The sequence below is a fragment of the Bradysia coprophila genome, chromosome X (genome assembly GCF_014529535.1).
Source record: "Bradysia coprophila strain Holo2 chromosome X, BU_Bcop_v1, whole genome shotgun sequence".
NCBI classification, from domain to species: domain Eukaryota; kingdom Metazoa; phylum Arthropoda; class Insecta; order Diptera; family Sciaridae; genus Bradysia; species Bradysia coprophila.
In genome coordinates, this window is record NC_050737.1 from 5,167,667 (window position 1) to 5,195,079 (window position 27,413).

Consider the following 27,413-nt stretch of genomic DNA (forward strand, 5'->3'; position numbering starts at 1 on the left):
AGACCAGAAAGTAATTAACAGGCTTCTGTCATTAGAAAACACATTAGCCAACTGCCTTCTCTCCGTTTTTCAGGGTAAACTTTCCAAGCAAGATGAAAACGTTGTTACACAATTTTCTCAGGTTAATCTTGAATATAGATGGAGCTATTGGTGTGAGAGACATTGAATATGTGTTTTTCTAGCATATTTAGTCTTAAACAAGATTTACAACCACGAATCACAACTTCTCATGAAATATGATTGTGGGTAGCCAAACGCTCCTTAAAGAAGATAACCCAGTGACCGTAAGACGCTGTACACACAGATCCACACGGATCTCCTCGGTCGAAAGTTAAGGTACGTGACAATTGGACTGTGTATAGCTAATCAGATCATACTCTAAGTGGCCTAGCCAAACCTTCGTTACAGAGGTCAATCGAATGGCCTTTGCAGGGGGTAGCCGAACGCTCGTCCTAGATGTTAGCCCAGTGGCCGTTGGACTGTGGGTAGAAAAGCCCTCGTTCTAGAGGTCAGCGAGCAGCTGTTACACGGGGGGTAGCCAAACCCTCGTCCTAGATCTTAACCCAGTGGCCGTTGGACGGTGGGTAGCCAAACCCTCGTCCTAGAGGTTAGCCGAGCAGCCGTTCGACGGTGGATAGCCAAACCCTCGTCCTAGAGGTCAGCCGAGCAGCCGTTATACGGGGGGTAGCCAAACCTTCGTCTTAGAAGTTAGCCCGGTGGCCGTTGGACGGTGGGTAGCCAAACCATTGTCCTAGAGGTCAGCCGAGCAACCGTTAGACGGCGGGTAGACAAACAATCGTCGTAGATGTTAGCCCAGTGGCCGTTGGACGGTGGGTAGCCAAACGCTCGTTCTAGAGGTCAGCCGAGCACCCGTTGGACGGCGGGTAGACAAACCATCGTCCTAGAGGTCAGCCTTGTGAGCGTTGGACGAAGGGGTAGCCAGGTGAAGCCAGGTGAAGCTAGGTGAAGCTAGGTGAAGCTAGGTGAAGCTAGGTGAAGCTAGGTGAAGCTAGGTGAAGCTAGGTGAAGCTAGGTGAAGCTAGGTGAAGCTAGGTGAAGCTAGGTGAAGCTAGGTGAAGCTAGGTGAACCAAGGTGTAACGACTCTTCGGTTTTATTATATAGATAAACATTTAAACGTCATTGCCTGTCTGACATTTTAACGTTTTAAATGTACATAGTGTACGGATAAGTAAACCATTGGTATTATCATGTTTTTGGGCGATTGAAACGTAGAACTTTTTTTGGGTGTTATTTAACAGATACACAGTTAAAATGACTGCAACACGCGAGCTCTACGGCTTAAGTGTAGTAATATTTTCTTCTCAAAAACATGAGTTGGTTTTATATTTACTTGACGACAGCCGCTGTCGGACAGCGAAACTTTACATCAAGCCTTTGAGTAAAATATCGCAGTTGTCAATGGTGGAAATCGATTCCTCTCTGTCTACTGATCTTGTCTTCGTCTCTGATCGGTAAACTTCACACATGAAATGCATTTATCATTCCCAAAATTCCCACGCTAAAAATATCTTAAAATTAGAAAGAAAATTTTGATAAACTTACTTGTGATATTTGCAGACAAAAAGCACATTTCGCAAAATAAATCTACAGACGATTATCAAAAAAAAAAATCCTTCTGCATGTCATTCATTTCATGCATGGGATATAGACAATCGCCTATAATATAGGTCCTACAAAAATGACGACAACATTTATTTTGTTTTCATTTTAAAAATAATGCACACGTTTCAGTGTAAATATGAACGAATCTTCATTCAATAATTTCAATTGCTAATATTTACCAATGCAATCAAAACGAGACAATCCAACCACAATAAATGCAACACCGAAAAATCCATAAATTATGAAAAACTTTACACACAATGCCACATAATAATGTTTTTGCCCGAAAAAGGTAGTGCAAAAGATAAATTACGCAAAAACAAACATAAACATTATTGTCTCTTCCTTTTGTGTCCTGAATCTATTTGATCAATGAAGTAAATGTATAACTTTTGGTGATTCAAAACGCCCCTCTTTGTTCTCCTTTTATATGTTTTTTTTTGTCACATATCATTTCATATGAAATATATTCGGAGTATAGTTCAGACGAACACAACAACAAAAAAGTTACTTTACACGCTATAGTTCAGATTTATATTATCATTCAAAATTGTTTATTTTGTCATTTCTCGGCAATTTATATTATGTATTTTGCCACCCCATGTGCTGCGATGAAGTTTATTTTTATAGAGTTTTTACCGATTTTTCAACAAAAAAAAAACTTTTGCTACGAAATATTTTTGTTTTTTGTGTTTATATGCGAAAAATGCGAGATTACACTTTTAATACGCGAAAATGGTTAGCTGTTCCCTATTAACTATGTTCCATTCTTTGTCAGACTATTTTTTCCACTAAATTGAATTTACAGCTTAATAACGGCAATCACATATGCATATTTCTCACTCATATCGACCTTCAGAAAGCCAGACAGGATACCATAAAATTCTATATTTTATTTGTTCACAGGTACCGATTTATTGGAAGCTTATGACTTTGATTTGATTTTCAGAATAATTTACAAAGTTCAATCGGAGAATTGTCGTCATTAACATGTTTAGATGCGTTCATCGAAGAACTAACGCATCTCACATTAATGTCTGGTGATGTTCTTTATTGAAATTAATTTTTCTTCACTTGAAATTTGCATAGATGTTTACCGATTATATATTCATTAATTGATTTGTACCTGATCCCAAGTTAAATAGATTCTCTTGAAACCGACATAATCACTACGTTTTCTTAGAACAGTTTGCTCTGCAAAAAACCGGGTTTTCAAACTGAAGATTGCAAATTAAATAGGATGGAGGAAATGTGTCTGCCACAATCGATTCCAATAATAATCTCCAACCCCATGAAACCTCCTTCCAGTCGTTTACCACAAGAAAAATGCTACATTTCATACGTAGAACATAATCTGCGAATAAGTCCAACATTTAATCTTGTCGTTCTTAATTGAGTCATCTAATAATTAAATTGTTATAGTTTTTGGAATAAATCCTCGGTTTTGTTCAAAATTACTTTATTAACCAAATATTTCGGTCACGTTTTTAGTGACCATTATCAATGGCATTCCTAATGAGTTTGCTGCATTACAAATACATTGTCAATGAATGAACGTAAAAATTTGCGTAAGTACACATGGCGGTAAAAATTCTACCTCGTCAACCTGAGTTCTTACAACAGTAAAATATCACCATCTCGGCAATATCACAGACCGTCTTTAAATTAATTACACACCAACAGAACACTTGCAAATTAAACGATCAAACAATCATTCTCGTCAATAACATTGGATCACCATCACCAATGTTCGCTCGGCTAATAATTAAATCATCGATGCAATAAGACACCGAAATTTTTGGAAACTGGTCAGTTTTCAAACATTGAGACCTTTATTGCTTATTGATACTACAATCAGCATTGTTAAATTTAAGTTGAAAAAATACGGCTCTCGCTACTCTAACTCAACATGTATGGCAAATTGTGTCTCAACCTTTGAAAAAGTACTAACCATTACATGTTAGTTTGCCCCTTGCGAAAATGATCCATTTATAAAAAGTTGATAATCAACGTTCGCATGGGGTAGATATGAACTCGAATACATTGAATGCTGCTACGTAATTTATTAATTCGGAAACAACCTTGTGATACTCGCAAACTCACTCTAGTCCTTTTGAGCAACTTGCTTCAGTACCTGTCTTTTCAGCTCTTCGGCTCGGATATCTACACTTGTAGAAAAGACAGATCGGATAGAGTAGAGACCTTCAATATTATTAATTCGGTCAGTAAGTAAACCATATTTTTAAAGTTAAAAATCTGAGACACACAAGTTCTTAATAGACAATGTTTTAAAGCGAAGTACAGATATTAACTGAACGACGAATGATATTTTCATGCAAATTTATTGCCTGACACAGTTTATTCTCAGTCTTAAGTAGCAAATTATATTACCTGTGGCAGCCAGTGGTGTCTTGGTTGTCCCTTCCTTTTTCCCAACCTGACAGAGTTTTCGTTGAAATAAATCTTTTCATCAACAAACCATGTCCACATCGATAATTACGAAAGATTTTTTTATTTCTACCACAATAGGAAACCATATAAAAGATGAATAATCGATTTTTATCAAATTAACCGCATTAAAACACTCTTATGTGCAATTGGATTGGGTTATTGATATTGACCCTTCTCATCTATTTCCTATAAAAGCTCCACTTTACCATTTATGTCGCAGTTCACTCGTTAGAATGTTACTTAAAGGTGTTCCAATAACAGCGCTGTTATTATTCGTGTCAATTGGCAGAGGTGACGATGGATTCAAAGCTGAGACGAGGCAGTTTCCTTTTTCTGCACTCATCGTTGCAAATTACAACAATTCAATAATAAATAATCTCGGTGAATGGGATTGCAGCGGCGCTATAATCAGCGATAAATTTGTGATCACAGCTGGACTTTGTGTTGAAGGAATTCAAAAGTTTAGAATCAAACTTGGTGAGAAAGGCGAAGTACGTGACAATGAAGATGAATATATCTACGACCACATCATTCATACAAAACCAATTTACTCCATAAATCATATAGTGGCCCTGATCGCGTTGAATCCAATATGCAATTTCACTCCCGCAATTCAACCAGTACGCATACCAGTCAATCCAGCTAACGTAAATAATTGGTTGATTGTAGCCGGATGGAATGCAAATAATGAAAACGATTTAGAGCTTCAATGGTTGCCTATGCGAGTCATAAGCGATGCAGACTGTAAGGCTGTATACCCTGCGATCGATATGAGTACTGTGATATGTGCTCGAACGGACGAGGTCAATGGTAAACATCGCAGTTTATGTGGGTCTCTCGGTTCTGTTCTCGTAGCTGAGAATAATACGCTACTAGGAATTTCCATCTGGCAGATTTTCTCACCTTGTCAAGATGGACCACAAATATTTGCGAGAATTAAATGGTTTAATCCTTGGATTAGCGCAGCCTTTGAAATAACCCGCGGTTAGTCAACTAGATTATAGTCTGTTTTTGACCGTTTGAGAAATCAAAAAATAGAAAATTTGGACAATATAGTAAAATCGAAGAACTCACGAAGTGGGCGAAAAGGTGAATGAAATAATAATTCAGGAATAGATGCAATTAATCACGGCAGAGTAAAATAAACCAGGCAGGAGCGGTTCATTTTCGAAACGTCAAATAAGGGACCTAATATGACTGTATGAAAATGAACTCAAATGAACACTGACATAAATTTAAAAAAATTATTCGCAAAAAATATAGGGCTACTAGATTATTCAGGTCTCTAGTCAAATCAGCGCTCCTGCCTGGTTAACTTTACTCTGTCGTGAATTAATCAGTCACTCGATGAATCTAATAAGTCAATTATTGTCTAAATGTAAAATTGTTTTTAAAAAAATGTCGGATGAAAAGCTTAATCGGAAATTGTTGATCTAATAGACCATAAATTCGAAAATGCTCATTGGAGCAGGAACGTAAAGATTTTTCGTTTAACTGTTTCCCACATCCTACTCCCTTTGTATTTTTTTTCTCCGGAAGACATTTTGAACAATTTTAATTGGCGATGACAAGCATGTAAGTTCGGTCGAATATTTCCCAAACCATTAATAAACAGAAAATGATGTTGCGATTACATTTTTGGCTTCAAATATCACCCGAGTCATAGCACTCTCAAGCGCCTAAGCTGACTTTGACGTAACTCAAATGCTTGACAGTGCTATGTCTGAGTTAAATGAAAATCTTTTACTTCATTAGTTCTGACTTATGTTTTGTCGTCGGTCTATAGCAGTTAACTAGATTTTATTTCAACACCACTTTGTTGAAATTCTTCTAGCAGTCAAAGTCAAAAGTAAAACATTTGGAACCAAAAAAGAAAATTCGATATTTTAACTAACTGAGAAACTGATCACAGTCAGTTATGTCTCACGAAAAAAAAAAAAAATCACAGTCAGTTGGGCAGATGCTCCCAACGACATATACAGCAAATTGCTACCATTGTAAAACCTTCTGTGGCTGTCTAAAACTAGTCTTTTCCTTGGGACAGCGCCAGTGACCAGGTTATTTACGTATATGGGTAACGCTTTCAGATGTCAGATGTCTAGGAAATACAGAGGCTACGAAAACAAGAAAAAAGGTTTTTGTTTATGAATCGTGAATCACCGAAAACATTTTAGAAGATGGGAAAGTCGTGGGACGCCTGAAATACCCTCAAAAGTGCCGTTCCCATTCTACTGATTCATAAATTACATGCAATTGTAATCCCATTGTAATTCTCGACGAGAATAAAATTAGACAAATTTCCGAAACTTGAAGGTTTCCATCAAAATTTCCATTGGCCTAATACACTTCGATGTGCGTATATAACGGGAAATGATCTCCAAGAACAGCATGTACCCGTTTGTTTCCTTTATGCCAACGTCATGATTTGATTTGTATCAAGTCATTGCGGAAACGGAATGAATTTGCTAAATTAACAAAAGCGAGGACGTGATGAGTAAACTTTTTTCTTCAAATAATTCTGTTGTTCAAAACAATTAGCAATGATTCGATCCTACCTGTAGAACTGTTATACACGCTCAGAGCTTTTTTTTTCGTACAAAAAACGATAATGCAGTTTTGCTCTGCATGCCGATATGAGATACGAAACATACGAAATGTCATCTGTTTTCATATCAAAGGGGAATTAAATTGATGAATTCAATAATTTCGTGCGAATTATAACGTGACATAAGCGAATAAACTCAATTTATGATGGAAATGGAATGAACGACGACCGTAATCGAATTCGAAGCGGAATTTTGAGCATAGAGTTCTGCTTTGTAGTGGGATTCGCAGTTTGTTGACAGTAGTTGACACATGGACTTGGATTCTGTTTGCTAACAACTAACAAACCAAACTAAGTCCGCGGTATACAAATAACAGAAAATTGTATTTTCCCAACATTTCGTGTGTCCGGGTAATTGACCAGGGAAAATATTTGTAAGAAAATGGCTGCAACAAGAGAACGGCGTGGAAATGCCGGCAGTAAAATGTCCAAACTATTGGACGAAGAGGAAGAAGATGATTTCTACAAAACATCGTACGGTGGTTTTGAGGAAACGGAAAACGATCGCGACTACATGTAATTTGTGAAATGTTTGGCTGAGTCTAGCAGTGCCGATCTAACCAGTAATTTTCGATAATATTTCAGACAGAAGAACGACGACGAGGACGATATAGTGGACTCCGATTTCAGCATTGACGAAAATGATGAGCCGGTGTCCGACAACGAAGAAGAAACAAATAAACGGCGGAAAACAACTAATAAGCGAGCGTACAAGGAACCACCTCCGAAAAAGCCAAACCAGACCAAGGACCCGAAAGCAAAAGTGAAAGTGAAGAAGAGCATCACAAAGCGACTGAAAAGCAAGCGGTCAACATACACCGTTCTGGATTCCGGCAAAATATCACTAAGAAAATCGACAGCACTTAAATCGGCCGCCACAGAACATCGAATCAAAGCGAGAACAGAGGCTGCCAAAAAGAAACCGAAATCAAGCAAGTCCGACGACTGGATTCCGACACAAGAGGAACTGTTAGAGGAGGCGCTAATCACAGAAGAAGAGAATCTGGCATCGTTGGAGAAGTTTAAGCAAATGGAAATCGAGAAGAAGAAAACCCGTCCAACGAAACGAATATTTACAGGACCGACAATTCGGTACCACTCGTTGTCCATGCCTTTGATCGAAGTATTACCGAAACGTACACGAGAAAGTAATCGGGCGGTCGCTGCCGCTTCTACTGAAGAGTCGACTACAAAGACTGAGGATAATGAGTAATTTGGCTGGTCCACAAAATTGAACGTTGAATTGAATTCGAGTTTTCTTTTCTGTGAATTTCAGAGGACCCAGGAAGTCAATAGCTGTTTCGACTGGACCTCGATGTGAACGCACCTTTATCACATTCGAAAATGACATCAACGAAAGTGCATTCAATTCCATATTCACTCCGGCCAAGAAGCGTCGTAATGGCAACTACATTTGCTCCATAACCAAACTGCCAGCTCGGTATTTAGATCCAATAACTCGGCTTCCGTACAGAAACAAGGAAGCATTTAAGGTCATTCGTGAAGCATATTATCAGTATCTAGAGGCGTGGGCCGATCCAAAACTCGTCGATCTGGATAAATGGCTGGCTTTTCGAGCGAAGGTACGTCATATTAACGGCAAACAATTTCGAAAATTTATTTTAATTTTTGGTCTTGGAATTTGCAGATTAAAGAACAGCGACTCAAATCGAAGAAATTGAACCATGCGCAGAGTGTCTGATTTTTTATTAAATTTTAATTTTATTAAAATCCGAAGAATCACGAGCGTCTTTGATTTTTCTTGATTTTACAGACGGCATTGACGGCATGCAAATGGCTGCAGTGAAACTCGGGGTAAAGTAGCAATCTTCTAACCATATTATACTTATGTACTTAGAGCCTTTGCTAACCCAAGGTTTTGGCTGACTCCACTTATTTTCTTTTACTCCACATGTTCCTGGAATTAGTGTGTTTTCCAGGTAAAATAAAGTTTTGTACCTTCGGAATATTGAATGTAAGACTTTTCCAATTAGCGGCCCCCAATCAACAAATATCTTCGACTAACCAGTCTATCCATCACTTTTGTGGCCGTCTTTTCGTTCTACGTCCTTCAAATTTCCTAGCAAAAATTCGTAAGACATGCAAACAATTACAGTGCCTTTCAGTCAGAGGACTTCGAAGGAAAAAATTTCTATTTAATCCATTTGCTAAGTTTAGAAAAGGAAAACTGGAAGAGCTCACATTGAGTAACTGTTCGCTTGGTAGTGATATTCACTTCTTTGATAAGTACAGTACCTTGAAGGTTTTAAATATGTTCGGATGCTATGGCATTAGTTCCATTGCCATTGAACGTTGCTTCAAAAATATTCAAGGAATTACAAGTTTTACTTGCAATGACAACCTCTTTACTTTACTTGCTTTTCTTGCCCAATTTAGAGAGACTAAGTCTTACTTATGAAAGCGGACACGAGAGATTTAATATGTTGTCAAAATTGCCGTCACTGCGTTGTTTGACAATGTGTTGTGATGAAGACAATATAAACGATGTGCTGGTCGACATTGGTAAGAGTAATCGATTGGAAGAACTGGATCTGCGCGGTATTGACATAGATGAAGAAACGTTCCCTCTAATCAAGTCACTTCCAAATTTAAAAATATTGTCTGTAATCTCGGCAAGTGCAGATACTACATTTCCAGAGTCTAAGGATTTTCCGTCTAATCTCAAGACACTCACATTGGAAGGCTTTCAGATCGCTAACGGTAATATAGCGTCACTAGTGAAAAGTCTTAGGCATCTCGAAAATTTGTTTCTAAGGAGTTGCGAGCTGCTGCATCACGATTTGTGGCTCAGCGATTTTGATTTGATGACTAATGTAATAATTGAGGTTCTAACTGAAGGCAACCTTACATGTCGAAGTTTAAATGTGACGATAGAGGCTGAATATGCAGATGCACCAAACGTAAGCAATTTTAAACAAGGAGGAAAAAATAAAAGTTTTCTAAACTGAAATCATTTATCTTATTTACAGACAACTAAATCAATCGGAAGTATACGGATCACCAACGATGTGCAAGATACAAGTTTGTTCAAAATAACATATCCTGGAATGTACTGCGGGTTACCTGAATGTGAGGTTCGCTGTGGATCATTTAGTGATTAAAGTATTTTACTTTACTAGTGAGGTAATGTGGCCTTTCCCTCACTAGTGAAGACCCTTTCCCTCGCTCGTAAAGTAAAACGCCATACTTTACACGTGAAATAATTTGATATCTCGTGTCACGATGAGTAAAAGTACCTCGGGCTGAAGCCCTCGGATACTTTTACTCATCTGGATACGAGATATCAAATTACTTCACTGGTATAGTAATGTACTATAATTACACAGCACCCCACGGAAACGATTCGTTACTTGATGACATATGCGACTATATTTTTGTTTCCGCTGGGCTTCGCGAGTGAACGCTCCAGTGATTGTTTGGACACTATTGTTTTTACTGGTTGGTCTAATAAAAATGTCCCACCAAGAACCTAATCTATAGTTCTTCATTGAATATTATTTGTAACTTCGTATGTGAGAATTTAGCGAAAAAATTAAAACAAAATCTTTAGTTGAATGATTGAACAGTGTTCCTTTATTGTGTTGAAATGAAAAAGGTTATAAGAGTCTTCAACAATTTGTGAGACTGAAAAATAAGGATTTAGTTCCCGAACAAGACAGAGAACTAAAGAAACCAAAAAAGAAAAACAAGAAATTCTTACAAGCGAAGTTTCAGTGTCGAATGTTCAAGATTGTGAATCACCTTCTTGAGATTGTCGCACTGTTTATACTGTGGTCTCCTTTGACTGTGAAATTTCAAGAAAAAAATTTCTGGATTTTAACGATTTTTCGAATTTTTGAGAAATTCGAATTCGAATTGATCCATCCGCGTTAATAATTCGAAGTCGGAAAAACGTACATCGTGGCCACCGAGAAAAACGGATTATCAAAAGCGGATGAACTCCCAACCGAATTTTCGAGTTTGAATTTCGAACAGCTCTAAAAGATGGATGCCGCGGGCACGCAGCTGACACAGACAAAACGAAATCTTTTCTTGGAGTAATTGACACGTGCCCGCGGCATTCATTTTTCAAAGCTGTTCGAAATTCGAACTGAATACTCTATACAGCCGGCGACTTCGGACCCCGGAGAATCTGGGGACCACCATTCTTTTAAAAAATGAGAGTATGTTCAACAAAGCGTTTTAATATTCATTATAGAAAACTTAAAATTTACTAAAAAAATGCCTCAACCAATCAACAAGTACACTTCTTCAGTTTATCCAACATTGTTTTTCGGTACCGTCTAAAATCCTGATGCGTTTCAATGTACCGTTTACATTCTTCCATCAGTCTCAACAAATACTCGACCAACACATCATCATCTTTCGCTTCTATGGCATCATCTAAACGCTTCTCCCAAATGTACGCTGGCATCAATTCTTTCAGCTCGTCATAGCTGTCCTCTGTTCGGCTGTCTTTGTCGTTTAGCTGCTTATCAGCTAGTTCGTAGCATTTTAGTGTCTGTAGGGCTAACGATGCTTTGTTCGTTTCGAGGAAGTGACGAAATATCTCTTTCGCCTTTTCATTGCTGACTAGTGTGGATACGTTGATGAATCTGACGGAAGTAAACATTTTTCGGTTATTTTCAATCCGTTATGTGAATACGTTTGAAATGAACATACCGTTTGACTTCATCTTCGGTGACGTTGTAACGACCCGAGAAACATCGTAGTATTCGATTCGTTGGGCATTTTGGTGATGATGGACGTTTCTGTTGACAAAAGAGAGCGTAACTATAAACAAAATGGTAAAATTGGATTGTTTTTAGATTTTATACTTACTTCAGCTTCAGCCATATTCTGAGTGGCGCTAAAAAGCAAATTCTAATTGAATCTGGAATTAAAAACAAAGATTTCCATTAGCTTTTCGATTTTTTAAAGTGGAACATTACTGGAGGTTCAAATTTCTCTCAATAGATGGGACAACTACTTAACAATAAGTGGAAAGACCATCCTAAAACTGTTTGTTCTTTTGATGTCGAGTCAACAAGTGCAAAATTTTATTTACTTTCATGGTCTCAAAATAGACTCTGTATTTCTTTCGTACAGACAGGAATCATGTTTCCTTTGTGTGAGTTAAAATTAATACACAACCCATGAAAGGGTAAACTCATACGTATGAATAAATTTGGATGTTTTTCGATGTCAATACCAAGAAGAGTTACGGTATAACGGGAAAAGTGTTGAGTAGAAACTTTCGGTAAAGGATTTTTTTTCGAAAGGAGTGAACTCTGCTGTTTCGGTTTAAAAAAACAGTAGAATAGTCCTGTCTAGCTGACTCACTTAAAAATGCTGTTCCATACCTGACATTATATTTCGCGAAAATGTGAGAAGATCTCTTTCGAATCTGATAATAAAGGCTAGGACACTGATGTTAATCAACAAATCATACTAATTTGACTAATGTTTGATGAATGTACCAATAAAACATCTTAAAATAGAACTTATAGCCACAATTCATGGAGGGATTCTTTTGAATTTCAACTGACCGAAATCGGCGCTATTTATTCCGAGACTTATTTATATATGCCTAGTTAGTGCCTATGCCCCAAAACCAGTCTCACATATTTTTGATCTTCCATACCTGACTGGTTGTAAGTGGCCAAAAGTCGAAAAATTAGGTTTCGTAGTCCGGATTTCATTTTCTTAAGGTGGTGAGGACACGGGCGTGTATGGGTTCGTTGGAAATCTGAGGTCGAATACTTCTGGGGCAAATATTACCTTCATAAAATTTGGTGATAAACGGCAGAAAATATGACTTCCGGAAAATTTCTCAAAATCGATGTAACCTCGGTGAACTTTGATGAGTGCTGTGACCTCACTAATGCAATTAGTTGATTAAATTATTACTTGTTATAAATGTGGAGGACCTCAGCCTTACAGCGATACGCATATTTAGTAGTTTGGCAGAGTGAAACACACAGTTTTCATCTGTTACGTAGTGACGTGCCAAACTACTAAATATGGGTATCGGTGGAAAGCTGAGGTACTCCACATTCATAATAAGTAATCATTTAATCAAATAATTGCATTAGTGAAGTTAATCATCAGCTTTCCAACGAATCCACACACTCCCGTGTCCTCGCCACATTACGGAAATGAAATCCGGACTATGAAATTCCATTTTTCGACATTTGGCCACTTACTACCAGCCAGGTATGGAAGATCAAAAATATCTGAGCCTAACTAGGCACCAAGGCCTTACTAGACATACATATAAAAGTCCCGAAATTCAAAAGAATCCCTCATGATGAATTGTAAACAGATGGCGTCTTAAGGATTTTTCAGCTTGTGGAACAATAGTATGTACAATAGCTAGGATAAAAAGAAGGAAAATAGAATTTTCGTGTGAATTTTGTTGATACTAGGCGAAGTCGAGGTTAACAAACGCACGAAAACAAGACGTAATTGATTTTACATGCTGAGGGCTTCGAAAGAAGTGTTTGAAACAAGAAAAGTACGGTTTTCGTCGTATATAGCCCGTAAAAGTCGAACTTCAAGCACTACTAAATTAATTAGTAGTAAAAGTCTCGTTTTCGTTTTCGACTACTCCTCGGACCAACAAAATTCACACAAAAACTCTACTTTTCATCTTTTTATCCGTAGTCATGTAGATTACTAGTTTTCAATTATTTTTCAGGCCTTTTTCATGTACTGTGTACTCACCATAAACAATAATCGAAAGGTTGTATTGTATCTGAAAGGCATACCGACCATCACTAGATTTATGCAAATATGCATCATCTGGGTCTTAAGCTATGTAACCACTGTGTATTCTATGAATAAATCTACCATACTTGACGATACAGAATCAATTTGTCGATTTTATTGTTTTCCCATTTTCAATTTCATGCGTCTGGCATCCCTAATACTGTATTTGGAGGTCAAAAATGTAAAAAAAGGTTCTCTGTTTTCCGTATTGGAATGGTGTTTGTATTGGTGTTTATTCCCTTCGACAGAGATTTATCCTGTGATTGTATATGATCGAGTATATGTTTTATGTTATATATAAATGCATATAGTGTGCTCTATGTGCCTTAACACTAAATTGACGATGTAGAACGTTTTTGGTTTTGAAAAGGAAAACATCTGCATCAGCAAACAAAGAATTAAAGTGCTCGTTTGAGTTTAAAAAAATTTATAGTTTTGTGAACAATTTCGAATCAAAGTGGAAGCTGCTCTAATAAGTGAAAATACTCGCTAAAGTATTTAGTGTCTACTCAAGTTACATTGATATCAATCAATTTCGAAAGAATTCAATCAATTTCTCAAGATCGTGAAATCCAAACAACATTCAAAATGGTTGACTCGTCTTGTTGTGGATGCATATCATTGAAGCGCGGTTCCATTATCATTGGAACGTTTACTGCTCTACTCTCCGCTGCCCTATTCATTGTTGGCCTAATATTATGGTTCGGTTATAACGGCAAAAGAACTGTATTGGGAGACGATCAACTTATGCAATTCATGCTGTGCATTTCCCTGACTGTGACTATTGCGTCAATATTCTTGCTATGTGGAATCCGCTACGACAAGATAAAATTCATCAAAGCGTGGCTAATTGCTGATGGTGGCCTAATCTTCTATGCTATTGAACGAGCCTTTCACCTATCGGAACTCGAGAACCTTTCATTCCTGGCATTCATTGGAGCATTTCTGGCATTGTCGTGCTTGTGTTACATTTGGACCGTAGTCGATGCGTACTATGTGGCATTGATCAAAAAACAATTCAACAAAGATGCTGAAGATTCTGAAGTTACAACACCAGTCGTCGATACACCAGTATGTAAAGACAACTTGTACACCGAACTAACAACCAAATGAAGCGCATAAAAAACATCGAAATGAAAATACCGGGAAATGCACTACACCCTTGACTACAACACCACTACATCTACAGCCGTTTGTAATTATGTAATACGACAACCATACAGATTTTGTGACACATTTTGCTTCGTTCATTTTATTAAAAGAAATTTAACTGACTTTGGCTGTTTATTTATTTTGATCTACAAAATAGTTGGTTCTGCAGAATAATTTTGGTATTTTGTTCGCGGAAGTGTGAAGGAAGTTCTTGTTCTTCATAGAAAGGATTTCTATTTGGTAGGTTACAACATTTGTACTGGCAGTACCAGTCACTACATTTTCATTTAAACTGGAGTCTGAGTTTTCCAACGATTTTTGGCGGAAACATTATGGGGCGGTAGGTGTATGAAAAGTAGTAAAAGATGTCAAAGTTGAAATATGAATTTTTGGCCACCAGGCGGAATTCAATCAGATTTTCATCAGAGAGCGAATTTTGGCTTGGGTCTGAAATCGCTTTATTATTGCGTTGATCACATTTGCAGACATATTTAAGAGGGAAACAAAATTCTGTTGGGAAATATCATTTACTTAGCGAGCATAGATCTAAAGAATTTGATCTGTAGTTTCAATAAATTCATTGAAGACGTCTTTTTGTAAAGTGAAACATTATCAGAAATAATATGTCAGACGGTCTTACGAAGAGCTAAGTTTGATCGCTTGTTTCTTTAATTCACATTTTCACAGCCCGAAAATAATGACACAAAATCGAGTATTAATTTTGGGATTCGTTTAAACAAACCTACCTTTTCGTTCTGACCTAACGATATTTACTTTTACGAAGAATTACGGTAATTCAATTAACCGAAAAAATTCTTTTCGCATCGAGATTAAACTCCAAATATTATAATTACATCAATTACAACCATTCTCTATTTTATGTTGTCTGTAGGTATAATGCGAATCCACAGATCTTAAATCATAAATCATTAGAGGTTTTTTTTACGTTCGCGTTACTTAAAGTCATCATCGAAACAAAGGGTCATAAGCGAAAAACATTTTTTTAAATTGAAAATGGTGCTGGTTACGAACAATCCATTAACCGAACGAAAATAACTGAACAATAAACAGTCGCTGAAATAAATGGTACATACCTTGAAACGATTTATTATTCGATCTGAAACATTATTTCGGTAAGTTTGAATTTTAATACGAAAAAAAAAGTCTCAAGATTATGCCTAACAGTCAGACCAATTCAAAAACCGGAATTATTTTTGTGTGTTTGCTCTGCAACATAATTTGGTTACGACTTTTCTATAAATTAATTATTTGAATAGTTTTTTCTGTGTGTGTTCAATTCACTTTTTTTTTAATTTAGCGCTCTACTTCGATGAACCATTGCTTTGTATCGGTATTTTACGCTTGAGTAGAGTTCCTTTCGATGGCAAGAAATTACAGCCAAGACTCTAAGGTAAATATTGGTGTGGATATTATGACAGGATTTTATTGACCATGATTCGCATGACTACACAAACCGTCTTTTTTTCCTTCAATGAATTTAGTCGTACAATGAATAAATAATTTTCGAGAGTATAATTATGGGCTATTACAACTAGGCCTCTAGAAAAATTGTGTTAATACAAAAGGTAGGTAAGTCACACGTTTTTGTGTATCGTCTTCATTTTATGTGATGCTATTGTTGGCAGGCTAACAACGAATGTCGGCACAATTAAACATGCGATCGAAATCGCATTCCTTCAATCATATCAATCAAATGGTAAATATATTGTTTCGGCAATGTTTTCATTATTAAGAAATAGAGAATTTACATTACGGCTTTTTTTCTTCGTATTTTTGCCCTACCTAGAATACAGTTGAAGGCATCCAAACAACTGTTTTAGTCGCTCTCAATCAGCTGGTTTTTAATTTGTGTGCACGAACGATTTTGCACGGTTGTCAGGAATCATACAACGAAAGAGGACATTTTACAATGAGGTCAATCTAAATGTAGAATCAAATTGTCGTGTAATTCAATTTAATCTCTACAAAACCAAAGAAAGGATCGCTGGCATACAATGAGCGCGATGAGCACAAAACAGTGTCTGCATATTGTAGCTTTTCTGGTATATGGTACTGGAACATCTAAAAGTGCTTAGTGTCAAATTTAAAACATTTCCGTCCTAAACATGTAGGCTCACCTACGATACACTTTCTGAGATTTACGAAGAGATATGAAAGAATGGTGAAACATTTATCATGTACAGTACATTCCCTTCATGATAGCTCGATGGAGATTCTCTTCTTCCTGGTTTTAGTTTTCTAAAGCGCCAGACAGCCTAAGATGAAGTGCACGTGCAAATAACTTTATAGGTGGAAAATGCTACAGTGAAGGACTGTGCACTTGCATTGCGAAGTAAATTCAGCCTTCAAGTGGTAAAGGAATCAGAAACTATAATTAGCAAACGCCTTGGAACATACCGTTGAAAACGTTCAGAAAATGTAAATGGAAAGGCGAATGACTAAATGTTCTTAACTGACAAATTTATCTCCGATTACATCTTTGCTTCGTAAGTGCGTTGCTATTTCTCTTACTCATCGAAACTACCTCATTTTTAAAATACACAATTTGAATTGTGCTGTCTAATGTGCCGAATGTATGAATGGCACATTGAGACAGAATAAAAATAATGTTTTTCCTCCTGAATTCTGTGCTTGTATAATTATTGGTTTGATGTTCGTCGAAGATACAACACCTTGCCATTCTGTTACAAACATTTTAGAGGTTTGTTCATAGCTAATTGAATCTCCATACATATGACCATTGAATTGTTATTAAAATAAAAGTACACACAAAAATGCGTGTTTAAGTGTTCGATAAGCAATCCATGGTATGTAAAACACACCGACAAGTAATTGCTCGTTTTTAGTTTTATAAATGGTCTAGACAAAAAATGATGTTTCGATTCCAAATGAAACGAAATAGTTCCGGACTGTCCATCAAAAATGAGCTGAAACTGGCGAAAGTGAAACTTTATATATTTTCAAGGACTCTTCGAATTATATGATCACTAACTTCAGATAAGTCTTATAGAAGATTCAGGACATGTACTGCCAGAGGTCAGAGAATGGGTTTAATGAAATTGATCTTAAACGAATTCGATGAGGTATAATCGGGAGAACCCACCTGACACAAAAAAGATGTCTTACTTATCCAAAAATCTTATTAATCCAAGAATGGAAATAAATATTCCGGACCCTACGAACTGAAAAAGTTTTGAGATTCTAATCGGGATCGACCTAGCATATGAAATACAAAATAGATAATGAATTGACCTTTAACTAGTCAAATCAACCTCATAGAGAAAGAGAGAGAACAATTCGTTTTTGATATAAGCCAATGTTTCACAAGAAAATTTTCAGGAGCTATTTACCCCTCGCCCACATATACACGTACTGCACAGTTTTTGTACAGTGTACTGATTTAGTGAGAGGAACTGATTACGCAAATGTATGACATTTTCGGTGATTTACTTACTTGTTTACTAGCTTTTGATTAATTTGTTCGTAGATAAGAAGAACTTCACATGCGGCGACTATGGTTATATCCATTCCAACAATTAAACAATTACTATAAACAGCAGCCCACACCTGGCTATGATTTACCGGATGAAACCGTTTTTGTTTTAGATTATATTCGTGGAAAGCGATAGTTTAAATTTAGCTGAATTTCAACTGTTCAAATACGAATTATTTTCCTTAGTCATTCAACGACTAAAAATATTGTCATCGCACTGCACATTATTCGAATAACTAGTTGTCACACGCTTTGATAACGAAAAATCGATTTTCGTCGAAGAAACCAAGCAAAACACCTCGTTTTGTGCATTCACTAGAATTTTGATAAATTTCACTGACAATGTAAGTTACGTCACTCCCGAACAATGGTTCATGTAAAAATGCTCAAAAAAAATGTTAATTTTTTTATGTTTCCGTGAATAACAAGCGACTCTTGTCTTGGCATGTAAACGTACGAATAATACTCATCGAAAAACTATAGTGAATTACACACAATTCGCTTGTTAAGAAGGGAAGGTATACGATCGTTATGTTCGTATTCCAAATGGCTTTTGTTGCTATTATATTATGATGATAGGCACATGTATTCTTGATTTCGAATATAAAAATGTTTTAATGCGAAGAAGAAGAGTTGCGTTATTTTGGAATTGAATTCAGACAAGGCAGCAGATGTATTGTTACACTCTTAGTTTTCTTTAACACACGGTAATTAAATGGTCGGTTTTTTTGTAGAGTATATATGAAACACACACAATCCGTGAAGGCACCACCGCGGTGAACGTAATGTAATATTTTGATGAAAACTTAGATTTGAGAATATTAATTTGTACGGAGACGCACACTCAGTGCGGTTATTTTTGATTTTGTTTCAATCATTTTTCTTTTTTGTCGTATTTTGGAAAGTGTTATTTTTAGCAAACGTGAAATATGTTCTATTCTCCTCAGTCTTTCTTCGTGATATTACCGTTACAGAGCGCGCATGCCCTTCCATTCATCATCGATATAAATATCGCATTTTGTGTGCGACATATATGCAAACCAATGAGAGTGAATGGAGTATAAAGCTACCCGCAATAATTCACTTTCACTTACACCACTTTATGCGACACACCGGGCAAAATAATAAACAAATACAACCATTGCAATGTGTTGTGTTATCATTGAATGAAAGACAATTAAACGTTTTCTGTGTATTGATTGATAAGAAATTGCATTTGAGTGCCCATTATTATACTAAGGCAGTTAATCATTTGTTAACTTTGAAATTTATGACACTCATGCAAAGAAGTCTTCGAGTTACTGATATATTTCTGCTTTTAGACTTTTTTATATGAACTGGAAGAGCTTTTTTCTAGTTTTTTTAGGGGTTGTCATCAAGGGCGGACTGTCTCAAAAAGCCCTTCACTGACTACATACTAAACATTTGAAAAATTCGCAAAATCTAAGAATTTTCAAACAAAATTCCAAAAGTTCCTCAGGGAATCGACCGAATTTACAGTGTAACTAGTCCAGGCCGTCATCTACGCTACAAAATAGGAATAAAAGATAATCAAATGGAACATTATTTATGGGCACTGAATATGAAGAAATGGTACATTATTGTCTCGCAGGGACATTTTTGGCAGAAATGCAGTATACGGAAGCAGCTAGGATCGGCGATTTTTTGATTGGGAATGGTAGGTGGAGGTTTCCTGCAGTATACGGAAGCAGCTAGGATCGGCGATTTTTTGATTGGGAATAGTTTGTGGAGGTCCACTGACACCATTTCAGGCAAAATTTGGGCGCGGAAAGCAATTTTATTTTTTTCATTTTCCTTGTACAAAAATAATTTTCTTTGAGTCAAATAGATTTTCCTTATACAAAATGACAAAATTAAAATTGCTTTCCGCGCCCAAATTTCGCCTGAAATGGTGCCAGGAAACCTCCACCAATCATTCCCAATCCAAAAATCGCCGATCCTAGCTGCTTCCGTATACTGCATTTTAGCCATTTATTCTACTTCCTATACAGATGAACTGAACACTCTCAATGTGGATGAATGTAAAATATTGGCAAAGATTAGAATTCAAAAGTATAGACCAGAAAATTAAATTATTTTGTGCTAATTACGTATCAGTTGTATGCTTTAAATAATAAAAAAAAAATGCCAACGACACGCGGTGTTCCCAAGCGGTCACCCATCTAAGTACTAACCGCGCCCAATGATGCTTAACTTCAGTGATCGGACGAGAACTGGTGTATTCATCATGGTATGGCCGTTGCCGAATGAATATGTACGGTTTGTTGAAGCATTGGTGTTTCGCTTACTATACACACAATTTTATAAATAGCAGACAAACACATACGATGAATGTTTTACAATGACTTTCAATTGGCAAGGGTTTTGTTGAAAAATAAATAATTAAATTAAGTGGAAAGTAGTAGAGATAATACCTGTGAAATTGCACCGAATTATGTTTATTATGACGACTGATGACTGTATTATGTTTCGGTAACATTTTACTCATTTTCAATAACTAGTTTACCATAAAACTATATTAATACGCACCTTCCTCAACTTAGTACTAATTTTGTTTGGTAGAGACTCGTTCGATCGTTTCCACACACTGTCCGTGTAAAAAAATCCAGAAAATAGTATCAACTGTGAGGTCAACTAAAATAAGCAAATAAGTCAACTCTGCATGTTTTTAACCATTTTCCTTGATGACTGAAAAGGCTCTGGTATGAAAAGTAGAATCGTGCTGACTGGAAAAGCTCTGGTTTCAAAAGTAGAGTCTTCCGAGCCGGTAGAAGTGGACTCAGTGAATTCTAGATAAATGTATCGTACTAGGTGTCTTGCGCCACTTCACATGACCAATTTTCGTTTTACAACCCTTATTTTAGTGCGTCGATGACCTGTCGATAGATCTCAACCGGTGCAAGAAAATCCTTACGAATTCTTCGTCTTTAGTGTTGGGGGCAGGGCCTAATATTGAGAAATATTTCGCTTAATTTCACCAAACGTCACTAAAAAGTTCACAAAATTTAGTAGATTGTTTAGTGAAATTTGGTGAAATATATTCTCAATATTAGGCCCTGCTTGAGGAGGGCATCGACTGTAACACATATTGAAATTTATCTGCACCAGTCAATTCCTCATCCTCATGAATTGTCAACAAAACGATTATTTTTTGATAATTTGAAACGACGCGTCGCAACACCAACCACTAATTGATGTTCCTCGTTTCTTAAATTAAATACGTTCTCGTCTATTTTCATTTAGGTATAAGTTAACTCGGTTCTGATGCATCTTCTCCTTGCATAAGCTCTAATCAGTAATGCTCTCGACCGACAATATTTCATTTTTTTGGACTGATCGACCTCTTGTACCTTGTTCTGTAAGTCCGTCAATCTTTCATATATTGTCTTTAGTTTGACAATGTTGAAGTTGATGTTGATGTTTTCTTCAATCCATATTACTTTCGCTTCGTTTATTGCTCGTGTAATCAATCCACGACTTTTTCGCTTTCATGGGTCATGAATGTGAATAAAAACATTGCAAAGACAAAGCTGTTACGGCTATGTGTTAACTTTATTTTATAAACATTGCTCCTAAAACGTATAATATATTTCTATCAGTCTAACACTTCCTTAAATAACATGAACAGAGACTCGTCTGTGTTAAAATTATTCCTTCCATTCTGTTCATTCCATTTCCAGTTTAACTCTTTGTTTTGTTTCTTGTTTCTTCGTACAGAATCGAATTTATTTCTAATGCCAATGAAAAGTAAACGCTAGGACATTTACGATTTTTATAGGCCACTCATATAACATCAACGTGCGGTGTAAATTTCTTCAATTTTTTTTTTTTAAATATAATCCTAAAACAATCGCAAATTTATTACCATTTTGTCTGGCCTCTCGAATTCAAAGTATTTTGAAGCTTTACTGCTACCTACAACATACGCCTAGAGAATGTTTTTCTTATTAAAAATTTTCTTTGTTGACATCAAATTTCACTACCTAGAACACGCTTTGCATATACTAATTTTCTAAGTTCTTCCTACACTGTTTGCTCAATTTTTGTTTCTTTGGCTTTTCGCATTTTCTTTAAGCTACTTTCAAATTAAGGTGTCCTCATCCTGCGCTTCGAATAACATTATCAATGAATGCTGCGATGACGATCGAGCTAACGGAGCTGTGCCAGACAATGATCCGTCCGGAGACAGAAGACTGGTTTGAAAGCTGTAATTGTCGCGATAGCCACTGGTTGATGATGTTTGCGAAACCGAATCCCATGACACATCGGTCAGCAAAGGTGGTTTGGCCACTGGAATCTCTTGTGAATTATCAGTTGAATGAGACAGTGTCTGTAATGTAATCAATTTGGCTTAGAACTAACACTCAAAAACGATAGTTTTGGTCGATTCAACTCACCTCGCCATGATTTTGACGTCCACGTCGAATCCGGAATGTTTTTCGGCTCTGGGCCTTCGATCGCTGTAATCTGGATGGTCGTTGAGCTTCACTGGAACTGTCATCAACCGGACTCTCTGGTGATAGGGGAGTCGTGGATGTTTCACCGGATGAATGACGCACTTCGACGGATCTGAATTCGACGGATGACACAAATCGAAGTCGTGGCTGTTGAATTTTCCAATTTTGTTGCTGCAATGAAGTTGAATGACTCAAGAATTGTGATTGATTCAAGCTTTGATTTGACGATCCACCGGCTACAATTGTCGATGAGCCGGTTTGTTGCAGACTTTGTGTCGGTGTCGGACACTCGCCACTGTGACTATCACTGGGCTCTTTGTTTGTAGTTGTCGAACTGCTGGACAACGATTCACCGCGTGGTGGATGTAGAGCTTGTTGAGATAGTGTATCACTGGGCGTGCCGATTAACGTTCCCGATCGCGAGTCCAACTGAATCGAAGACGCATGAGATGAAGGCTGTTGTTGTGCGCCAGCTCCGGTAAATAGTGATATTAGTGATGGGCGTTGCTGATGTTTGGGAATTTCTGCAGCAGGAAGAGTTACTTGAGACACTTCCCTTTTAGTAGGCTCTGGGACTTCTTTTTCTGTAAAAAAAAAACATTTCGAGTTAAATTAAGTACGGTCGATGTTAACTCCCTACAACTTCTTAACATACCATAGCGTCTCTCCTCTAATTCATCTCTGAGATCACGTAGTTCTCTCGCTAATTCTAAAAGTAATGCTCCTCGAGATTTGATGCTATTCGGAGCCGGCATGCCTCGCATACGTTCACGAATAAGGAATTGCATATGTCGTTCGTGATCGCCGATCGGTGGTTGAGAGATCTGTTTTGATATGACAGTATAACAGTGATAACGGAACGGATTGGAAAGTATTGTAGTCTTACCTTGTGAAGAATGAATGGCATCAGTACGATGTACAACGGAGTGCGATGTGTCACAGTAAATTCGAGAAAACTCCATAGCTCGGGAGCAGCTTCATTGCGACGTCCTAAATCTCTCATTATTCGGACAATTCTGGGCCATTCCTTTGCCATGCGTGTTTCGAAACAAATGCACAATATTCTCAGCGCTGGAAATGATGAAATCATAAACATTTGTGAAAAAAACGATCCATGGTCACTACTCACATAAAAATGTTGCTTGGTAAAGAGAACCAGAAATTCTTGCTGGTCGCTTGGCATCTCGACTTCCTGTAAATGTTAGACTTCCTGCTCGAAGATCGCCACCGGTGCGATTGACCTGTGTGCCTGTCTGACCAGTTCTACCCGCTATGGGACTCATTGCATTCAAAGTTGCAGACACCAAGAATCCAATATCCGCTTGCTTCAACTCACCCATATCAGCAACTAAATTGACGGGAAAATCATATCACCGAATGTATCCACGTTACGTATCAAAAGTGAACACTTACCACCCTTACCGCTGCACACTTTCAAACACAACGGAATCAGTAAATGCATTAGAAATCCTTCAGCTTTTTCTTGTGACGGAAATTCAGAGCTTCCACCACAAATGTGTTCCAACGAAAACGATTCCACGGTACTAACCACTTGCAATGCCACCAAACGTACGACAGTCGAACAGAAAAAGGCCGGAGGATTCTGAGACATTAACGCGTTGGCGGCACTAGAAACACCTTCCGGAGTGGAACCCGGCTCATTGACAATGAGATTTTGTGCCGTGCTGATCAGTGTTTTAATTTGTGTCCAATGTAGTACATACGGATGACGAATGATGGTTTCATGGATGCCTTTAAGTAGGCCTCCGGCTGCTTCCCAATCTGTGTTACGCTGTGAAAAATGTCGTCGTTTCAGTAAAATGTTTCACACACAAAATGGAATTCAATTGCTCTTACTCGTATCGACGGCTTCTTGGATATTTTCAAGAAAACTTTGTCGAGTCGTCGAAGAATTGTCACTAGTGCAGCACGTAGAGCATCGTCTGCCCACTCAGCACGTGGAAGAATACATTGCATATATCTTTGCAGACCTCTGCATGCCATCGACTCCGGATCGTATGGTGAGACTTTTAACAACGAGTGAGCAATATCGGCCAATCGTACGTGACACTTTACGTCCAATAATTCGACACTTTTCGCATCGCCTGGATACTTTTTAGCCAATTCACCCAGTCGAGTCGATGCTCGACTAATAAATTCACCAACAACAGATAACAATACGTCTCGCGGTCGACGATATTCGGCCCTGATCATCTGAAATTTGGAAGAAAATGTTTAGCTTTGAACTTCCACTTATCAAGTGAGTGAACTAACTTCTGAATCTTCTGCATTATCCATCATGGTTTTGTTGCGTCCCATGTCGCTAACATAACGAGAGTGTGAGTCATCTTCAAAGTCTAGGCCAGGCGAGCACGGTGGCCCACGGCTGCAATTTCTCTGGCTAGATCCTTTGTGTTCTGGACTATTTCGATACGGTCCGTTATAGCTCCTACAGTAACAGCAGATGATTAACATACATCCTCCGAATACCAACTAATATGATCTTACTTGGACAGTCCCTCCGAGTTGTGAACCATGGTTCTAACAGCGACAGCCAATTGCAAAATAATTTCACGTTCCGACTTGCTTTCGCACTGAATGTACGTGGGCAATTGAATTTGTTGCATATAACAGGGTAGTATCGCCTCCAAAATAATCAACATCTGATATCCTCGAGTACTTTCAGCCGAGTAAGACACAACCATCACGCACAGCGTTATACAATCGAGGACAGTGACCATTTCGTCTTCGTCGTGATAGCAAAAATCGATTGCCTTCAATGGTTTCGGTTCTTTGACCAATTCGGCAATATTTAACGGATCGGGGGATGGTGTTTCTAAGCTGAGCAACAAATTGAACAAGCAACTGGACTGAACCTGAACGTAAAACGAAAAATTGTCATTTGCTTTAATATTTGAGGTTTGAAGTGAAATGACGGTCTGCTGTACCTTATGCGCTTCGCCATAAGTGCCTTCTTCGTCCGTGTCAAGAATGGCAGACACACTTCCAAACATTTGCATGATGAACGGCTTTCGATTCATCAAATAGAATTGCTTGACCGCATACTCGATAGTCGTTGTGACCAATTTATTGGTTTGATGCAGCGAATAGACTTGAAGGAGTGTCGGCATTATCATGAAGTATCTAGGTTTGTTCAGAAATGTAACATCAGCGCGTACTCGAATATATGCTGGGTTAAAGAACTTACCCGTTGGTAGAGAAAATATTTTTGAAATTAAATGCTGCATTGATGAACGTCGCCATCACGTATCTCATAATGCATGCGTCTGATTTTGAAATTGGAGAAAAATAACCCTACAGAAACGGGAAAGTGGAAAAAATTACTCCAACGACTTACCTGTTGAATGTAAAATAGCCGCTCCAGACAGCACATTCAAAAACAATTGAATATCCGCCGAGTAGGCGAAATTTCCAGCCATCGCTTCGAACATCCGAGCTATTAAACGCACCCACATAAATTTATGCAGCACATCCAACCCAAGGATCTCCTTCCCGAATTCTCCTCCTTTGCACAGATCCAAATCCGCCTCCAACGCTTTCCGCGGAAACGATGGCAATTTCATCAGTTCTTCGTGCAAGAACACAACACGCTGTACGACCATGTCAACATTTTTTAGAATAGCCCATGTCAGATGCACTTTGCCGATTTCGACGAATTTCTTGATCAGTTCCTGTTTCTGCAGAGCGTTGAACGCTTCGTCGGTACGCATTTCGATGAGTCGCAATTGCGGATATTGGGAACGTTTGAAGAAATACAGATCGCGAACGTACCAATTTGGGTTGAGGATTTTCTCTGTAAAATGGTGAAATGATATCAGTTCAGGGATGGGACATCGAGTTGTAGTTTATTGAATATTTGATGGAATTTGCGGCATAAAATATCTCCTCGTGTCAAAATGAAATTATTAACGTTCCCGTTTCATTGTACAATACAAATAGACATGTTCAATTGAATGCACCTCTTCATTATACACCACTGCACGCTAATTTCATTGGACAGTTAGGCATAAAAGTATGGCAAGTTGTACCAACTAAGCTTTTATTTGGAACGAATTGCTCAAGTTTCAAATGAGATTTAATATGAAATGTGGTATGGGAAAGGTAACTTACGACTTTTGTAGTCGACAAGGAAGTGTTGGCTGTGAAACTTTTCTTCGATTCCGAAAAAGTCCAACGATTCGCGAAGTAGTTGACAGAATTGAGTGTCCTCTTGGACGGGAAACTGTGATGGGATTCCGCCTTCATCTGGAAACGAAAATTGTGCTTTGATGGAAAGTTCCTTAAATGATTGAATCACATTTACCTTCCGGTCCATGAACGATAATCTTCTTAGCCGATGGAACATTGGCCGTAAGAAGTATCGATGCATCACATTGTTCCTTGCGCAAAATCTGCTTCAAATCCTTGAACATAATTCCGTGTACGCTGTGAACGACCATCCATAGGACGCTTAAAGCAGCTCCAACCAACTGATTGTAAGAGTTGCAGTAAGTGGAAATTTTGCTGCATTGCAAATCAAAAACGTTTTACCTGTTGACTGCATTCATGTGACGATCGAACGTAGAACATCACATATCCAATGATGTAATTGTAGAGAGCAAACGCTGCCTGCTGTGGCAATCTTGGCACGAAACGTATTAAATGTCTCAGCAACTTAAACATTTGATCCTGACGATCTCTAGTCAGACGCTCTAAAACGTAGCGCAAGAATAGAGCAGAATCCTCTACCAAGCACACCCAAATAACCTACCGAGATACATTACAGTCAATTGGGACATAATGTTGAGTCTGAGACCT

General features: G+C 37.7%; 5 protein-coding genes and 1 non-coding gene across 10 annotated transcripts in view; 3 read left to right on the forward strand and 3 right to left on the reverse strand.

Moving 5' to 3' along the window:
- The first annotated feature begins 4,276 nt into the window (after positions 1-4,276).
- On the forward strand, positions 4,277-5,152 carry LOC119084994 (trypsin-2-like). Its single transcript, XM_037195165.1, has one exon. The coding sequence runs from the start codon at positions 4,309-4,311 to the stop codon at positions 5,062-5,064; it is 756 nt and encodes a 251-aa protein (XP_037051060.1). The 5' UTR covers positions 4,277-4,308; the 3' UTR covers positions 5,065-5,152.
- Positions 5,153-6,713: 1,561 nt separating this feature from the next.
- On the forward strand, positions 6,714-8,426 carry LOC119084986 (vacuolar protein sorting-associated protein 72 homolog). The gene is made up of 4 exons (XM_037195155.1): positions 6,714-7,196; positions 7,266-7,889; positions 7,957-8,263; positions 8,329-8,426. Exons 1-4 carry the CDS (start codon positions 7,063-7,065, stop codon positions 8,380-8,382), a joined length of 1,119 nt encoding a protein of 372 aa, XP_037051050.1. The 5' UTR covers positions 6,714-7,062; the 3' UTR covers positions 8,383-8,426.
- A 731-nt stretch (positions 8,427-9,157) lies between these two features.
- On the forward strand, positions 9,158-9,807 carry LOC119085671. Its single transcript, XM_037196120.1, has 2 exons — positions 9,158-9,601; positions 9,671-9,807. The coding sequence occupies exons 1-2, from the start codon at positions 9,158-9,160 to the stop codon at positions 9,800-9,802; spliced, it is 576 nt and encodes a 191-aa protein (XP_037052015.1). The 3' UTR covers positions 9,803-9,807.
- Positions 9,808-10,865: 1,058 nt separating this feature from the next.
- On the reverse strand, positions 10,866-20,731 carry LOC119085002. 2 transcript variants are annotated; one of them, XM_037195188.1, is made up of 4 exons: positions 20,668-20,731; positions 11,523-11,574; positions 11,364-11,452; positions 10,866-11,296 (listed from the first exon to the last, which is right to left on the reverse strand). In XM_037195188.1, the coding sequence occupies exons 2-4, from the start codon at positions 11,535-11,537 to the stop codon at positions 10,936-10,938; spliced, it is 465 nt and encodes a 154-aa protein (XP_037051083.1). In that variant the 5' UTR covers positions 11,538-11,574; positions 20,668-20,731; the 3' UTR covers positions 10,866-10,935. The 2 variants fall into 2 exon arrangements, with proteins under 2 accessions (XP_037051083.1, XP_037051073.1); XM_037195178.1 differs by lacking the exon at positions 20,668-20,731 and adding an exon at positions 18,079-19,096.
- On the reverse strand, positions 20,264-20,382 carry LOC119085790. The gene has a single exon (XR_005089347.1). It is a non-coding gene; the product is annotated as a 5S ribosomal RNA (ribosomal RNA).
- A 1,108-nt stretch (positions 20,732-21,839) lies between the features above and the next one.
- The window catches only part of LOC119085014 (protein unc-80 homolog), a 29,806-nt gene continuing 24,232 nt past the window's right edge, over positions 21,840-27,413 (reverse strand). For 2 of the 4 annotated variants that reach the window (XM_037195213.1, XM_037195221.1), the window contains 15 exons: positions 27,147-27,362; positions 26,920-27,085; positions 26,727-26,861; positions 25,954-26,409; positions 25,804-25,882; positions 25,544-25,739; positions 25,104-25,471; positions 24,870-25,044; positions 24,453-24,809; positions 24,009-24,387; positions 23,725-23,943; positions 23,482-23,666; positions 23,251-23,419; positions 22,536-23,179; positions 21,840-22,468 (listed from right to left, as the gene is read on the reverse strand). In XM_037195213.1, coding sequence (XP_037051108.1) covers positions 22,220-22,468; positions 22,536-23,179; positions 23,251-23,419; positions 23,482-23,666; positions 23,725-23,943; positions 24,009-24,387; positions 24,453-24,809; positions 24,870-25,044; positions 25,104-25,471; positions 25,544-25,739; positions 25,804-25,882; positions 25,954-26,409; positions 26,727-26,861; positions 26,920-27,085; positions 27,147-27,362 — 3,993 coding nt within the window. In that variant the 3' untranslated portion in view covers positions 21,840-22,219. The remainder of the gene's footprint in view (positions 22,469-22,535; positions 23,180-23,250; positions 23,420-23,481; positions 23,667-23,724; positions 23,944-24,008; positions 24,388-24,452; positions 24,810-24,869; positions 25,045-25,103; positions 25,472-25,543; positions 25,740-25,803; positions 25,883-25,953; positions 26,410-26,726; positions 26,862-26,919; positions 27,086-27,146; positions 27,363-27,413) is intronic. The other 2 variants (XM_037195203.1, XM_037195196.1) reach the window with 1 other exon arrangement.